The sequence below is a fragment of the Doryrhamphus excisus genome, linkage group LG4 (genome assembly GCF_037039965.1).
Source record: "Doryrhamphus excisus strain RoL-2023G ecotype Guam linkage group LG4, RoL_Dexc_Guam_v1.1, whole genome shotgun sequence".
In the NCBI taxonomy this organism is placed as follows: Eukaryota; Metazoa; Chordata; class Actinopteri; order Syngnathiformes; family Syngnathidae; genus Doryrhamphus; species Doryrhamphus excisus.
Genome location: NC_136360.1, coordinates 5,775,584 through 5,792,607, shown reverse-complemented (window position 1 = coordinate 5,792,607; position 17,024 = coordinate 5,775,584). Strand labels below are relative to the sequence as shown.

Genomic DNA, 17,024 nt, shown 5'->3' with positions numbered 1-17,024 from the left:
GCTATGCTCAAGCTGAAATGTTGCACACTTGGTAATGGTAATGGTTTTATTTCATTTGAACATGCATCAGATTACAATTGAATGCATCACATAATCAGTTCACAGTTCCACAAAGGAGTCCAAAAGGAGTAGGAAGAAGCAAAGCTTATTAAATCCCACCCCTCCATCTGGTACTTTTACAATCAGTAAATGTTACATTTGTTCACTTCCTGCTTTCCTAATATAGTTTGAGTTTTTTTTGTTTTATTTTTTGCCACGTACCGAAGTACGAGGTGATATGACCATACAATGACATAATGGTTACTTACTATGGTTATGACATTTTTAGTACGGGATTGCACTTTTTTAGCATACAAGTTTCAAGTCAAAATGATCTACGTCTTTCTTTGACTTTGAAATACTGTTGTAAATGAGTATTTTTTAGTATTTGGCATTCACATTTTCACTGTTCACAGGTAGTCAATAGTTCACTAGTTGTGTATATAACATTAGTACTGGCAATATAAATAGCTACATCGCATTCATTGTGACCCACAGTTCATGTATTACGTCCAGTTAACATTTGCTATCAAACATTAGTGATGATATGAAATGATTATGCAAAAGACAGTGTATTTGAAGTTTAGGATGCTAACCACTCAAACACCGTGCAGTCGAAACCAAAATGTATGAAACAAATTTTTGACGTAACTTTTTGCTATAAGTGAAAGGATAACTTTTGTTATCCATATAGGCATCTTACCCCTGAGTTAGTTTATTTGTAATCAGAATGATAAAGACGTAAGTTGTGTCTCTGTGTGTAACTTGAAATGCAGCGGGGGTACAAGAGCGAATGAGGTTAGCAAGTCAGGAGATCTCGGGTTGAGTCTCTTGGAATATTATTGTTTGTCTATATTTGTCCTGCGATTGACTGGGTCGACCCCGCCTCTCTTTGCTGTGGTCTGATTGTGACCGCACATTGTGAAATGAAAGTTGTAAAATGTTTGTTGTTATTGCAGGTCAGACAAGACGACTCTTTGTAATGAGTCTGGAAAGAATGGAAATATGCCAACATCAGCAGTACCTCCTCCGATACCTATGTCCCCCATCGTTGAGAAGATGGAGGGGCTGAAGGCTATCCGCAACCGCAGCAACAGCCTTCGTTTTGGCCGGCTGGCCTTCTACCGTCACTTGGAGAAGGTGGGGACCATGCGCTGCTTCTGGGAGCTTAAACACATGGAGCTCGAGGGAGGCAATCCACAGGTAAATCAGCTTTTTATGTTATCTTATTGACTGCATGGGACGCAGGTGTCTTGTAATGACAAGGTCATTGGTTCGATCCCTACATCAGCGAGGGGCGGGGAGGGGATGGGGGGGATCGAAGGCCTAATAAGGGGCACCCTGCTATTCTGGCACTGCACCTGTTGGCACAAACCATCCGGGTAGGAATATAAGCAGCTCGCTAGGGGGAGCTGTTGTATGTTTTCATGTTTTTATTGCCCCCATAAAACACACACATGCACATACAAACCAAAATATTTGGCAGTGTATCAAGGTTACAAACAAGATGGAATCCCTGTGTGTGTGTGTATTAATGAGCATGAATTATTATAAATAATTATTAGCACAATTGTACAATATTGTTTAAATACAATTCAATAATGATTATTATTTATATAATCATTAGATCATTTGGATTACTATATTAATTTTGTGCTCCACATTGAGGTGGATTCATGTCAACACTGAACACATTCATAACTCTTAGTACTTCAGACACCTGAGACATGCTCAGGTCCAATAACCCTTCAAGATACACACGTGCGGTTTACTTAAAAGTTGCCATTAATGAGGATAGGAGTGCTAGAACTCATGCCTGGTAAATATATTTTGCAGCTTGCATGCAAGCATCAACTGCTGTGTCTGAAGTTAAAGGATATCAGGCATCTGATTCGCACTGACACCCTGAACTGGACACCACCTGTCCCTTTCCCGTCTCAGAGACGGCGTGTTCTCCTTTTTTAGGTCCAGGGGTGGGAGGCAGTGAGGAAGTTGGCTAGAGGGTGAATGGGTAGTTAGGTGGGTGGGTGTCTTAACAGCACAGACCCTTGTTCTTGTCCTAATCTGTTGTGAGCAAGACTCGTGGAATAAATGAACACTTCTATTTCCTCATCAAGGTCTACATTCTAGCCTCATGTCTACAAGTTATCGGCTGCCTGAGACTCTATCAGGGCAGACAGCCGAGAGGCTAAGATAAGTCTGACACTCTATGTAGGACAGCAGTGCCAGGAAGAGGAAGCATTCCACAATGGAGAACTTCCTAAGAGATAAAGATCTATGGATATTAGGGAGTGTGTGCCTGGTGGCCACTTTCTTGTGGCAGAGGCTGTGGACATTATTCTCGAGCAAAAAGAGGAGCACCACGCCTCCAGACGTACAGGTAAAACAGACGGCTAGGTTCCGGTTTTGACATGTGCAATAACATGTGAAACTTCAATACAATACGATTTTTAATTGAGGATTTGTTGCCTTAAATATGATTTGCTGTTGCACCAATCTGGCCAAAACTTGGCTGAAGGCCTCTATCAACCAGCGCAAAGGTGATAAAATGTATCATATGATCGCCTGTCAAGATCCCGTTTAAGATCATGTCCAGTGTAGCATTTTGAAAAGTCTTGTTTTTTTTAAACGTGTGAAATATACACATTGTACAGCTAAAATACACAAGTGTAGATATAAAAAAAACTTGCCATGACACCCTCTACTATCAGCCTTTGTTTGGAGAGTTTTGGGATCGCTGCTCAGTAGCAGCATAAAAATTGTGTTTTTAAGCAAAAAAGTGAAATAGAAAGTTCTCTGAAAAGTTATTTCCAGTCCGGAGAAAAGATCACAATTCACTTCAAACTACACCCTTTCTGTGCAACACAAAACATCTAATAACAGTTTACAATGTTGACATAATCAAGGAGTGTGAGCATTCTGATAAAAGTGTGAAAGTTATAGCCCATTAGTGTTACTGCATTAAATGTCAGATTTATTTGTGATCATTTTGTGTTTTGATCATTTGAGACGTAAATTTACAGGTTAGGTTGTAAATAGTGAGCAGGGAGCAGATCCCACTGACTTTTTCTACACACATTAGAAAGTAATGAATCCATTGTGGAAATCTGTAATGGTGGTTGGCGTTGGTGCTAATGTCAGCTTTTAAATGTGCTTTGACATTGGCAGCATACTGAAATATTGACAGAGCTCAATATTTCAATGTCTCATAGGGAATGAAAAAAATAATAATAAAAAAAATGTTTCAAGAAGCGTTGAACAAAAAACTAAGAGCCAAATTTTTGTGTACTCGAGTGAGTTGGGCACGAGGTGATGTCATTGCTGGAGATGGGCAAAAAACTTTTTCCTGTCTGTTTTCCACGATCTATCGTAACGGTATAATATATTTGGAACATGCATACATGCTACATTGGAATACGTCACATTTTACAAGTCACAATTCCACATGTCCAAAACTGAGAATTATATAAATGTCCTATCTGCTATAACCAAATACGTTATTTTAGTTTTACTAAAGGGATGGTCTGTTTTCATCTCATTAGTATAGTCATTTAGCCTTTGTGTATTTTCTCCAGAACAAAATGCTGTAGCATTGTATGCAAATAATACTAACTTTTGTGGCTTTACATGTGCCATTTTAATATAGGGTGAACAGTCTTGGTTCCAGTATTGATCCCTGGGGTACGCCTCGCAATACATTTAAAGGGATAGTTAGGGTTTTTTGACATGAAGTTGTATGACATCAAATACATCACTTACGCACAACCAGTTTAAATCTTACTTCTTGACTGTCCTGAGTTGCCTGCCCTCTTCCTCTCTGGGAATGTGTTGTTTTCACCTTGCCCCGCTGGGATGTTGACTGGTGTCAATTTTCAGTGGTTTGCATAACTCATTACCAGCACTGTACAGAGGTAAACTGAAATATATTACATTCACACACTCAAAAGCTCAGGACACATAAGCATGTGAATTGGGATTGTTTTTATTAACGCAATCGATCTGTTTTAATGATGTATACTGGTGATTTTCTATTTTTTTGGCCCCATTTTGAACAGTTCTGGAGGAACAACATTGAAAAGGCCCTTTTCAGCTCCGGCATGACTGACTGAGTCAATAAAAGCTTGGGTGTATAAGTTGACACCATCGGGCTGTTGGGAACTTTAACAGCAATTCAACATAGAAAGCATAGAGGTTACTGTATGATGTAGTGTTGATAATCAGATGCCATTGATTAAATTGGTTCACCCAGTTATTCTGGGAAGCAGAGAATCTATACATTTAGGTCAATGCCATGTTACGCAGTCAGACCTGTCAGCACAGCTTTCAAGCTTGTAAGCCACTGGTAAAAACAATCTTGACCAGAAACCTAACCTGCCAGGATAATTTTCACCAATGTCCTGTACAAATAGACACTTCATCCATTCCGTGATTCATTATTTAGTCGATTTTAATTTTATGTTAGAATTTTGCTATTGGGCTAGAGCAGGGGTCTGAAACTCAATTTACTTGGGGGCCACTGGAGCTCGGGCCTGGGTGAGACTGGGCCGCATCAGGTTTTCCCCCTAAAAAAACGCATTTATTAAAAACAAAAAATTTTCGCTTTGGTAGAAAAGAAGAAAAGCTCTGATAAAACATTCCACTGTTCTCAAATATCTTACTTTTTATTTTTCTACACAAAATAAGATGAGAAAAGAAAATCAATCAATCAGTAATAAATAAATAAATATAATAATAATAATAAAACGGCAAATAATAAAAACTCAAGAAACCACATATAGTTGGTGGGCAGACAAATTATTTTTTTCAGATTTTTTCAGATTAAATGAACAAAGCATTATTAGAGCCCTGTAGACATGACAAAACACGACTATAGTCACATTTATACTCTTTTTATTTACAACATATTGCGCAACTGCAGGGTCTTGAGACACATGCTAACTCGCAAACTAGACAGCTAGCAACCTAAACGGTAGCCTTCAAGTTATTTCCTTTAAACTTAAATAGCCAAAAACTTACCACTTCCACACGGATAGGGAGGATAACTATTAACAGTTATTTAACCTTTAACATGAACATTAATCAAACGTAATAATTTTTTCTGGGTACATGATACCATACAGCATCCATATCAAACTTGCGCGGGCCGCACTAACATTAAACTTTCATATCAAGGTGGGGGCCTCAAACTAGTGTCATGCGGGCCACATTTGGCCCACGGGCCGCGTGTTTGAGGCCCCTGGGCTAGAGTTTTGGCAAGGGCTTTTGGTGGGAACTTCTTGTATAAATAATATTAACAACCATTGTTGCTTCCTAATTATTGAAGAACCATATAACCATGTCATTCAGACCTCAGAGCATTCAATCGATTGCAACTGTGGACTGATCAGGTTGTTTTGAGAAAGCTAGTGCCTCCACAGAATGTGTCCGACTCGTGTCTATACATGCACAGGGAACTCATGTCATTGTCACCACTGCTAAGATATGAGTTGAACTTGATAGCTGACAACTTGTCTGTAATGGGAAGAGTGTGAGGGACAGACTGGAGGTCAGTTTTTTCCGGTGCTGGCAGATTGCCAGTATATAGGTATCTGTGCTTTTGTCACGTCTCTCTCTGAGAAGTGAATAATTGAGGTCAGCATGAAGTTTCTCAAAGGTATGAACATGTGTGTCAGTATTCACGTGTCACGTGTTTGTGTCAGCTCATTCTTTTGTCGTTTGTCACAATAGAAGTTGCTTCCGCCCTCTCAGTACTCTCAAGTTTGAATAGCAACACCAGGTTCCTTGGTTCCTTTTGTGATCACCTTGCATGGCCACAGTGACAATAAAAGGATTTTGATGCCTCCTCATTCAAACTCCACAAAGGCTGTGAGACCAACCATTTTTTCACCATTCTGTCCAACGCTTGTAATGCATGTGAATCATTTGCTGTCAATGACAGCCTGATGCTTGAGGCCTATGGACACAATAATTATGTTGTGGACTTTTTTGTGGTTTCTTGTCTGTGTCCATTCATTGTGTTTCTTTATGCCCACACCAAGGAGACACACCTGTGGCAGATTGGCAATAAAGCCTACTTAGGCGAGCCGTTACGGCATGAAGATGTAAAGTTGTTTTCAGCACGTGCGTTGGAGACTCTCTCCTGCTGTTTGGAAACACACTCCCTAGCCGTGTTTACAGTCCTCCCTTGGCAAGTAGTGTCTCTATTTAGCTCTGGCGTCTTTGTGTCTTATTTGGCCTACTGCCCATTTTTTTGTGCCGGAGTTATGCTATGTCTTACACTCAAGTCTTTTTGCTTCGCCCTTGTTTAGCCATGCCTTCTTACTGCCTTATGTTGCTTTGTTGGACTTGATTATTGGTGTAACCTTTTCATAGCCTTTGAGCAATGTCTTTTGATTTTTAAGACCTCAATAAAGACTTTCTTTGTTATGCACATCCAGGGTACACCCTGGACTGGTCACCAGGCAATCGCAGAGCACATATAGACAACCATTCACACTCATAATTATGGACAATTTGGAGTCCTGCACCAAACGTAACAAACAAAATATTGGTAATAATAATAATACAGACTTTAGTTCTTTAAGCATCCTGATAGTTTGAGGTAGTAACTATAATCTAACCAGTTTAAAATGTCAATGGAAAATGTTATGGAAAGTAGGAGGCATTTGGTTCAGAAGTATTTTTATATCCGTGACAAAGGCTCGGGTGGCTAATAAAGCTTTCTTGTCCCTGCACCTGGCACCGTTCTCTAAACTTTCAATATCGTGCAGATCCATCATAGACATCATCATCTAAATCTCTCACAGGGTTTTAGGTGTTCACACTGAGTTGTTTGTTTTTGATTGGTTGTACATGTATTTGTTTGTCTTACTCTGTAGAGTCATATTTCAATCCCAGATTCTCGAGATTCTGACACTCAACCAAATGGGTTTGAGCCATCTTGAATGTCACATTGTAATCCTCTCCAGCATCTCTCCCAAGCTGCATCAATCTGGAAATGTACACTCTTATCAGTGCCCAGCCATTCTCTGACACCCACAAGGGGCTGCACTTTCTTTTGGAGAGCCATTTGCTATTTTTAACCCCCCGACACCACCATCCACCTTCTTCTTCCTGTTCCGATCTGCTTGTTTTTTTTTGATTACATAATTGCCAGAACTTTATTATTAATTCCTTTCTGATAAAAAGGCAAATTGTGACTCAGTCATGAGTTTCTAGCCTTGTCATCGCTTTAGCCAAAATGTATGAGCTCAACCCTCTTGATGGTCAGAAGTCTGCAGGAAGAAAGACCTCCCTCAATGGATCGGACAAATCCAGAGCTCATTTTTCTTCCTCTGCTCAGAATACCGCCATGCATACATGACAATGAGAGCTGCACAGACTCTTTGACCTCCCAGGTGGAGCATTCGCTCAGCGTGCAGTACACTGTTGTTGCCTATGTGGACAGTTTGTAGCAGGATATGAGAAGAATGGATGGATGTTGCTGTTGACAGGCGTAGCGATGGCTTTAGAAGTAGTGATAGCGTGTAGGGAGGTGCGGGTTGCATTGGAGAGGATCAGTGAGCGGATGCCGATTCAGGGACAGAGGTTGGATGAGGTTGAGAAGCTGGTGGAGGCCATCCAGTAGGTGATACATTTCATTGGGGAGGTGGTAAAAAGCTCCAAGCTGGTAGAGCTGCTCTTTTAAAAAGTCTGGGCGCAAATCCAAATGGAAGGTGAGGATTTTTACATTTTCTTTTCTGAAGATCTGACAGTGGTGTGACGTAATACCCATTCTTTATCTGTAATCACACTTTCCTATCGTTCGTCTTTTGTAACTGCCAGTATCTCAGTCGAGGTCAGTTTATCAAATCCTGTTGCACACCAAGATAAGGCAATTGTGACTTGTTGTTGGATAGAGCATAGTGTCTGCTTCCAGAGCATGCCGTTTCTTTGTCTGTGCAGCTACTCCATTTATTTCCCTCTGAGGCAATGAACACATCTATTATTTTGTGATCTGTTAATATACAGTTGCAGTAGAAAATTGCATCATGGGGGTGGATGTCATTAATTTGGAGTCATAGGCACGGTCATAGGATTGTGCATGTCTACGTATTTGGACTGTCAGAAAAAATATATAGTAAAGACATAACATCTATTCAGCAATGGCATTTTGGAACTACGAAAGTTGGAGCCAGTCAAAAACTTTCTTCTGGAAAAGCTCACTGCAACACCGCATTTTCTTGCGTCTGGATTACTCCAGTGCAGTGTGCCGGCGTAATCACAAGCAGTGCTCCCCTGGAGGAGGTAGTAAGTACTGGATGAGCCATTTTGTGGTCCCTGAAAATGGCCTTTTTGTGGAATAGACATTATTTTTCAGTTTTAGCTAACCTTGAAAACTAGAAAAATTGGTGTGCTCTAACAGTTTTGGACAGTAGTGTATACAGTATATACGTATTTGTAATGAAATACTTGGATGTTCTGTGAATCCTTTTTGACATCTCTGGTATGTGTTTGGAGGACCACGTCAGTATGTCTCCTTTAAATCTATAATTAGTTCTGCTGTTCTTCAATCTGTCAGTCCCAGGTCATTTGTAATGTTCATAATAAAATGTCAAGTAGTATCCTATCATCTCTCAGAGGTGTAACTGATCCAACACAGACTGGTTATCTACTGTAGGTCCAAATACAGGATGTCTTTATCACAAGTGGCTTGGGCTGAAGTGGGCAGGGGTAATGTTTTAAATGGTATGGTCGGGTGTGTTTATTTGTTTCAGGCATCCTTAACAAGTTACATTTAGGACCATCATGTGGTTCCATTTGCACAATTCAATATGTCTGAAAAGGAGTAGGAAGAAGCAGAGCTTAATTTAATTTAACCTTTAAGAATTATAAAAAATGTAATTCGTAAAAAAAAGCAAAGAATTATGACACTATATTAAATTAAGAAAATATTGAGGATGTTGACTTAGTTACATCATTGTGAGTTGTCTTTAATTTTCTTGTAGTCAACATGATATATTCTTCAATATTTGTCCAGTTCTTTAACTCATTCAATCCCAGTCATTTCTCAAAAGTCATCCCTCTCGGTACCGGTCATTTTGGATGATTTTGATTGATTTTTCAAGGCACTCAGAATATTGTGGGCCAAACATTATTTTTTTCAGTTCTCAACAAAATGGAAAAGAAAAGATACATTTCAAGTACAACTTACATTTTGACACAAATTTAGCCCTATATATTTAGCTAAAATGTCTAGACAATGATGCCATGACCTAAACACACATTTGCAAACGCATGCACGCTTTAAAATCTCCCTTCAATGAGTAACGTCCTTCACGCTACACAGCTAGATGCCTTTTCACTTCCTGGTTGCGATGGAGCAAGTATTTCAATGGGAAAGACGCAGGCCATGCTCTTATAAAATACACTTTTCCACATTGTGGCCGTTATTTCAGCTTAAAACTGCAGCAAACATACTCTCTTTTATTGTGGAGTTGCATCATCACCTCTTTGTGCCTCTCATTCAAAAAAATTAAAAACACGTATAAAGATGTCCTTGTTTTGGCTGGAATAAACGTATGTCTTTGGTTAACAAAAAGTACTTTGCCTTCCTCTGGTCATCCATTGAACTTGATGTAGATTTTGCAGTTGCGAGTTAAGTGCCTTGAATTTCCTATATACACTATTTGTTGCTTTTGTTTAAAAATAACAGCGGTGATATGCTATCATACATGTGACCTTGCTTGGATACCCTTTGAATCTCAAACCATTTTAGGTCAAAGTCACTCTATGATTGGTTGTTTTTGCTTTCTTTAGGGAAAAGATGACAAAGATAAAGGCAAAGTGAACTTGCAGAGCCTGAAAGCCCAGATGAAGAAGTGGTCCCTGGAAACATCAGGTACACTTGACCTACAACCACCTACTTTGCATGCTGACATTAAAGCTCTACCCAATAGTTTTCCAGATACCAGAATAAAAAAAATGCATGTATGAGAAATGATAGGTAGTCAGGATGTCCATAAAGTCTTTTTACCATTTTACACATTTTTTTACAAAAGCTAATTAATAGTTAAATCTATGAAAATTATTACAGAATTAGGAGTAGGGATGGAAGTTTGTTTGCCATATTTAACAGACATCTTTCTGGTGGCTATAGCGCATCAGCTGCTTTTGTAATATTTTTTGAATTAGACAAAGATTTGTGGGCACCCTCTGTATAAAATACTGTCTGTGTTTTTCTCTACTTCAGACTCACTTCCTGCACCTGTGCTTCCAGAGCAGGTATACAAACTCAACAAAGAGAATACAGATCATTCTCATGGGAAGGCAGATGGATGGGCATATGGGTTACATCTGGATTTGTCCAATTTCATTCTGAAGGGATCAGCTCAGGAGTGGCGAGGTGGAGAAGATGCTGAAGACACGGGTCCTGAGGACGATGCAAAATTAGAGACAAATGAAAATAAGGCAGAAGTGTCATTCAAAGCCCTCAGTAATTTTACCGACATTTCTGAAAAGAAGAAGACATCTGTCTTAAAACAACAGAGGTATATGCACATGCACAATTTCATTCATCACATCATTCACAAAGAATGAATATGTATTGATTTGAATTTATGTGCCTGTGTGAGTAGCTCTGAAGATGTTGGAGATGTGGCATCCTGCAGCAAACGTCGCGTCACAGAAGAAGAGCCGGTAAAGGATGATCTTAAAAAAAGTCGTGTAGAAGACATTAAAGATAAAAAGGCTGATGAGCTGGTGTTGGGAGAAGACCAGCAACAACACATTAACCCTGATGCAGTGAAAACGGAGCTGGAACAAGAAATAAATGAGTCGGATGTGAAGGAATTCTTCATCGGTGAGATCTTTTTTTTTTATGTAATGTACCACAAAAACACATTTGCGTTAGTCAGTAGTATTGACATGATTCTATGCTGTTGTGACATCATGATCATTCCAAACTGGTCTCTATTTACTTTTAATCTAACTTTTGCTGTTACCTTAGACTCAAGTCCTCCACCATCAGCACCGTTTGACCATCGCATTGTGACTCCCAAACCTCATCAGATAGCCGCCTATTACTCCATCAACAAAGAAGAGGTCCTAGGAGGGTGAGTGAGACGATGCAAAAAAATACACATATTAGATCTCATAGCCTACCTGGCTGCACGGTGCTGGGCTGTGATCACAGACTGCACTTGCAGATGTTGGACCCTGACACAATTCTCATTGTGTTTGTTTCTGACAGTTTGAGCAGAAACATGCACATTATTGGCCTGTTTTTGGTCACTAAGAGGGGCACTCTGACCTCGTGTTCTCCCACCATGAAGGAGCAGACAGCAGTACTGCTGCTGGGTTGCTCTCCTGCAGCGCCCTCCACCATCTCCTTGTGTCCTGACACTGTGTTGTGAGACAGAGCAAAACTTGCTGCTGTGCCATCCTGGGTGATCAGCACTGTCTGAGCAACCTATGTGGGGTTTAGACCCAAAACCTCCCCAAATATCAGCTCTTAGGGAGAAGGGCATGGAAATGGTCTCTAGAACCAGTATTTTAGTGATGTAAATGATCAAACCCAAATGCTCCCTCACACATTGGAGAGTCAAATTTCCAGCCCACAACAATTTTTTTTTTCTTTTTCCCATGTATGTTTATTGTTTTTTTTTTATAACACAAATATACAAAATACAAACTCAGAACACAAAACACAATATACAAACATAACATCAATACAACAAAGCAGGTTGCCAGCCCACCCACCCCCTATCCCCGTCGAGGACCCATATAAAACCTCACTTGAATCTTGCAGTGCATGTTACATTCATCATTGAGCTTGATTTGTATTTACCAGATATTGAACAAAAGGTTGCCACGTAGCCCACAACAAATTTTAATATTCATTCATTCATTTTCTTCCGCTTATCCTCACGAGGGTCGTGGGGGGTGCCCAATCACAGGGCACATATAGACAAACAACCATTCACACTCACATTCATACCTATGGACAATTTGGAGTCGCCAATTAACCTAGCATGTTTTTGGAATGTGGGAGGAAACCGGAGTACCGGGAGAAAACCCACACATGCACAGGGAGAACATGCAAACTCCACACAGAGATGGCTGAGGGTGGAATTGAACCCTGGTCTCCTAGCTGTGAGGTCTGCGCGCTAACCACTCGACCACCGTGCCGCCCTCAAATTTTAATATAAAAAACAATTTTATATCATCAATTCAGACTGGCTTGGAAATGTGGTAAAAAGTGGTCCTGGTCATGGTGACCGTTTATGACGGCTTTGTGGTCTCTAATAAGTTATGTTATCCTCTTTTTCACCAGGGGGCGTTTTGGACAGGTCCACAAGTGTGTAGAGAACTCCTCAGGCCTGACGTTGGCAGCCAAGATCATCAGGGCAAAGAGCCAGAAGGAAAAGGTGCAGTAATAACCAACCAATTATGACTGCAAAACACAATGCATGTTTATTTATTTAATGTTTTCTAAACCACATTTTTATTAAACTATCTATGCCGGTTGTCCATATGTGTTTATTTACATGTGCTGTGTCACAATGTTTGGCCCATCAGGATGTGGTGAGGAATGAGATCCAGGTAATGAACCAACTCAACCACTCCAACCTCATCCAACTGTATGCAGCCTTTGAGTCCCGCCATGACATCATCCTGGTCATGGAGTAGTAAGTGCGAGGGCATATGAATGAATTGTTTGGTACCGCATGCGTTGCTCCATATTGTCTGGACAGTAGAATCGGTTGTAAATCTGTCTGCTCTTTTCTCTGTGATTTAGTGTTGAAGGAGGAGAGTTGTTTGACCGCATCATTGATGAGAACTACAACCTGACTGAGTTTGACACAGTGCTGTTTATACGCCAGATCTGTGAGGGACTGCAATACATGCACAAGATGTACATACTACACCTTGACCTTAAGGTAAATATTTAAAATCATAATACAGATTTATATTTTGCATTGAAAAATACTTATTTTCCCCACCCTTAATTTCACTAGAATCCCTAAAACTGAAAAATGTAAAAATAAGATGGCATCCCAAGCCAATGACTAATTATTACTTTATTTGGAGTTTAGAGCATGTTTTCTCTGGGTACTCCGGTTTCCTCCCACATTCCAAAAACACGCCCAAAGACAGCTGGGATAGCGGCACCCCTATCAGGAAAAATGGTATATGATGGTAAATGGTAAATGATGAATATCTTCGTCCATATAGTGTACCTACTCACATCATTATGCAACCACAGTAGTCAAAATGATCGTCCCTCGTTTATTGTGGTTAATTGCCTCCAGACCCGACTGCGACAAAGCTTCAACAAAGAATCTTCACAACAAGCCATGCTAGGAAGTTAGAAAACATTGTTGTCCGCCTTTCATTATTTTTTCTTACATATATATTTTACATAATGTGTCGTATGTCTTCTTCTTTTGTTTGTTTTTAATCTTCAGCCAGAGAACATCCTATGTGTCAGCAGAGCTACAAACAAGATAAAAATAATTGATTTCGGTCTGGCCAGGAGGTAATATTTTCATCTTGTCATTCATATTTATATCATAAATATGAATCTAATACTGCATCTTATCCAATGTATAACAATGTGTGTTTTTAACAGATATAAACCTCGAGAGAAGCTGAAGGTCAACTTTGGAACGCCTGAATTTTTGGCACCTGAAGTCATCAACTATGAGTTTGTGTCCTTCCCTACAGACATGTGGAGCCTCGGTGTCATCACTTACATGCTGTGAGCTTCAAAACTCTGTGTCCAAAAAGTATTGTCTCCAATATTGTTATCCAGCCACCCTGACTGTCATTTTCTTTTATATCTTGTCTCTTTTCAGACTCAGTGGCTTGTCTCCTTTCCTGGGGGATGATGACAACGAGACTTTAAACAACATTCTGGCTTGTCAGTGGAACTTCGAAGAAGAGGAGTTTACAGATGTTTCTGATGAGGCTAAAGACTTCATCACTCGATTGCTCGTTAAGAGCAAAAGCTGGAGGATGAGTGCTGCAGAGTCTCTCAGACATCCATGGCTGTCAGATCGGAGTTTGCACTATAATTTACATTTGAAGGTAATGGTCTATTTTCCAGAGGTGTGGACTTGAGTCACAATTTTGATGACTTTGGACTTGACTTAACAATATGATCAAAGACTTGCAACTCGACTTGGAGTTGACATCAGTGACTTGGTACTTACGTTGGAATTTAGGCTGACGATTTCAAAATACTTGAGATTTTCAATGAAAAGTTAGGATTAAGCAACACAGTTCCCATTCAAAGTATTCAACTGAGGTTACATAGGTTCTAGTCCAATCAGGTTCAAGAACAAACAAGGGCGTGGCTTACAATTGGTCGAGTATTGACAGTTATTGTATGAACGTTTTAGCCTCATGGAAAAAGCAACAGATCTGCTTTTGGCCTCAAATCAACACTCCTTTCCACTTCCTGTTGCTGTCTGAGGTGCTCGCTTGTCCTAGCACTCGACCCCAGAACTCGTGAACCTGCAATTACTTGCAATTACTTACTCAGTCGATAACGCCACATAAGGGTGCCGACAAGTGAATCATGAACCTGACTGGGCTCAAGGGTTTAGTTGGTGGGCTTGTTGTGCATGGGCGGGTTTTCAGCATCATGGCTGTATATTTAGGTAAATGTGAATTCATAGTTTTTTTTTACTTTTAATATATTTGCAAACAATTCCAAAACAATAATTTTCATGTTGACATTATGAGGTGCTTTGTGTAATATTATGGTAAGAAAAATATATTTATTCAATGTTGAAATTGGGCTCTAACAAAACAATGCAGGAAAAGTGAAATGCTATGAATACTTTCTGGAAGCAGTGTACATGAACTGGTGGGTAATCATATCATTATATTATTGATTTATTTCTGATTTTTAGAGAATATAGTATAACTCCAGTGAAAACATTTGACACAGTTTTGTTACTACTACTACTATCCATCTATAGTGAATGTTCCAATTCTCTAAATCAATGTATCCTGTTTTCAATGCAGAAAAATAAGTGTCACTCCACACGGGCACCCTCTCCAGAGTGCTAGAAAGGTGAGATCTGTTCCTGGTTTTCTCTCACACCAACTGACAATTCTTCCTCAGTTTATTTCTCTTGTTACAAACCAAAGTGTTTTTACCCTTTCAGAAACACTGGCATCATGGCTTTCGAAAATGTAGGGCCCTGATGTCCAACACTGGACCAATGCTGCTGTACCTGTCTGGCTCCTGGATAACTACTCACTGCCGAGCTCCCCATATAGGCTTGGGATAGCTGCTCTTACCTCTGATCATAGCAGTGTTTTTATGAGGCCAAAACAGAAGAATTGGGCAGTTTCATCATTGTATTTGTAATACGTATTTATCCTGTACAGCAGGGTTCGCTAACCACCAGGCCACAGCTGTGGAAATTTTATGTATATATTTAAAAAAGAAACACTTTTTAAAAATAGCTTTGTGAACAACTACATTGAATTTAATGTAAATGCATATGCATTTTTGACATACGGGCATTTTTATTTGAAAAATAATTTGCAAAGATGTATTTTATGATGATGTCATATTGCTGTCAAATTTGGGTGCTTGCCATCACTACCTGCAGGTGCAAAAATGAAACATGAACAAGCTTTTTCTCTGGGATTCTAACAACAATTCACGGTCCGTGGGCTCCAAAAAGGTTAGGGACTGCCGCTGTTGGGTATGGTAGCTCAAACCGAGTCTGTCACAGCTCTAATTTGTGTTGTGAAGTGCTTCTGCATTTCACAAGATGTAAGAAAAACCCGAAAATATATTATTTTAAATATAAAGATACAGTTGAAGAGCACTGTTTAACAAATGCTGTAGTCCTCTAACCGAAGTCATCACCTATAGATTTACTATACTATCTCTGAGTCATGTTTTAATGGTTTACTGATATAACGCATTATGTGCATGCCTGGCAATTGTTGGTCTGTTTTCTGAGGTTCATCAAAAAACAAATGAATGCTACTAGCTGAAGTATATTTTTTTGAGAATACACGTTACTTTCTTTATTTTTATGTACAAGTCTTATGAAAAACTTTTATTTGGACAAAAAAAAATAGGAATGTACTTACAGTAGAGCTTGATTGAAGACACATCTTGTTCATTTCTTTAGTAGGGTCCTGTAAAATATGTCATACTATGGCAGTGACCACTAAGATCCTGGTTTATGTCATATACAGCACACATTCGCTGTACTTTTTATTGCTTGCGGTTTGCTTCCATGCTGCTTTGGCAGCCTGGAGTAGGTACTGTAGCCCCCTCGCCTTCCATGAAGGCATAACAAAGAACAATACTACCTTTTATGAATGTTTTATGTTTTTGACTGGTGTTGATGTTAATTTATTTACTGTTTAGCACCAGACTGTACTTGAAGTGCTTTGCTTTATTTACTATATTTTATCACAAACGTCACACAGAATTTCTCTAATTTCTGCAGGGTTCATTTCAATGGTGTGCAGATCAGAGACATTGACTGTAGTACTGTCACAGTTTTGTTGAAGTTGTAAAAAATAAAATAAAAAATCCTTTCAATCCTGCCCAATAATAACCAACTGTACTGTAGTCACTGGACATAATGCTGCCTCTTACTGGATCACCTTGATGTGATGGAATGTTTGTCTCAGTTGTTTGCTGTTCCATTTTGAACTAAAAAGCTGTGTAATTTTGAAAAATAGCTGTTTATGATACATTTTGTGTAATGATGTTAATGAATGTAGGGTATGTACAAAAAAATAAAGTACACTATAAAACCCAACTATGCGTACCTTTCATGGTCTTGGTGTTAAGTCAGTTAAAGTCAGTGGATCCTTATCACTCACCGATGTTGACAAAGTTGTCACACTTTGTCAAGCAAATTTTATACAGTAACATAAGGGAGACATAATAAGACATAAGGGAGGAGGATAGGCCAAATACATGGACGGGTTCCTGATGACCGTAGGGCTACAATTGT

The 17,024-nt window shown here is 39.5% G+C and overlaps 1 protein-coding gene across 3 annotated transcripts; it reads left to right on the top strand.

The window, feature by feature from the left end:
- The first annotated feature begins 1,024 nt into the window (after positions 1-1,024).
- Positions 1,025-16,792, top strand: mylk4b (myosin light chain kinase family, member 4b). Of its 3 annotated transcripts, none has more exons than XM_078789876.1 (14): positions 1,025-1,242; positions 9,838-9,919; positions 10,271-10,302; positions 10,402-10,568; positions 10,656-10,879; positions 11,027-11,132; positions 12,353-12,446; positions 12,598-12,707; positions 12,818-12,959; positions 13,488-13,558; positions 13,652-13,780; positions 13,878-14,109; positions 15,055-15,103; positions 15,198-16,792. In XM_078789876.1, exons 1-13 carry the CDS (start codon positions 1,045-1,047, stop codon positions 15,097-15,099), a joined length of 1,632 nt encoding a protein of 543 aa, XP_078646002.1. In that variant the 5' UTR covers positions 1,025-1,044; the 3' UTR covers positions 15,100-15,103; positions 15,198-16,792. The 3 variants fall into 3 exon arrangements, with proteins under 3 accessions (XP_078646002.1, XP_078646003.1, XP_057929591.2); XM_078789877.1 differs by lacking the exon at positions 1,025-1,242 and adding an exon at positions 6,107-6,226; XM_058073608.2 differs by lacking the exon at positions 1,025-1,242 and adding an exon at positions 7,398-7,754.
- Positions 16,793-17,024: the final 232 nt, after the last annotated feature.

Coding starts and splice junctions, on each gene's coding strand:
- mylk4b (XM_078789876.1), top strand. CDS start 1,045: ATGCCAACATCAGCAGTACCTCCTCCGATACCTATGTCCCCCATCGTT. Junction 1,243..9,837: donor TCGAGGGAGGCAATCCACAG/GTAAATCAGCTT, acceptor TGCTTTCTTTAG/GGAAAAGATGACAAAGATAA. Junction 13,781..13,877: donor GGTGTCATCACTTACATGCT/GTGAGCTTCAAA, acceptor GTCTCTTTTCAG/ACTCAGTGGCTTGTCTCCTT.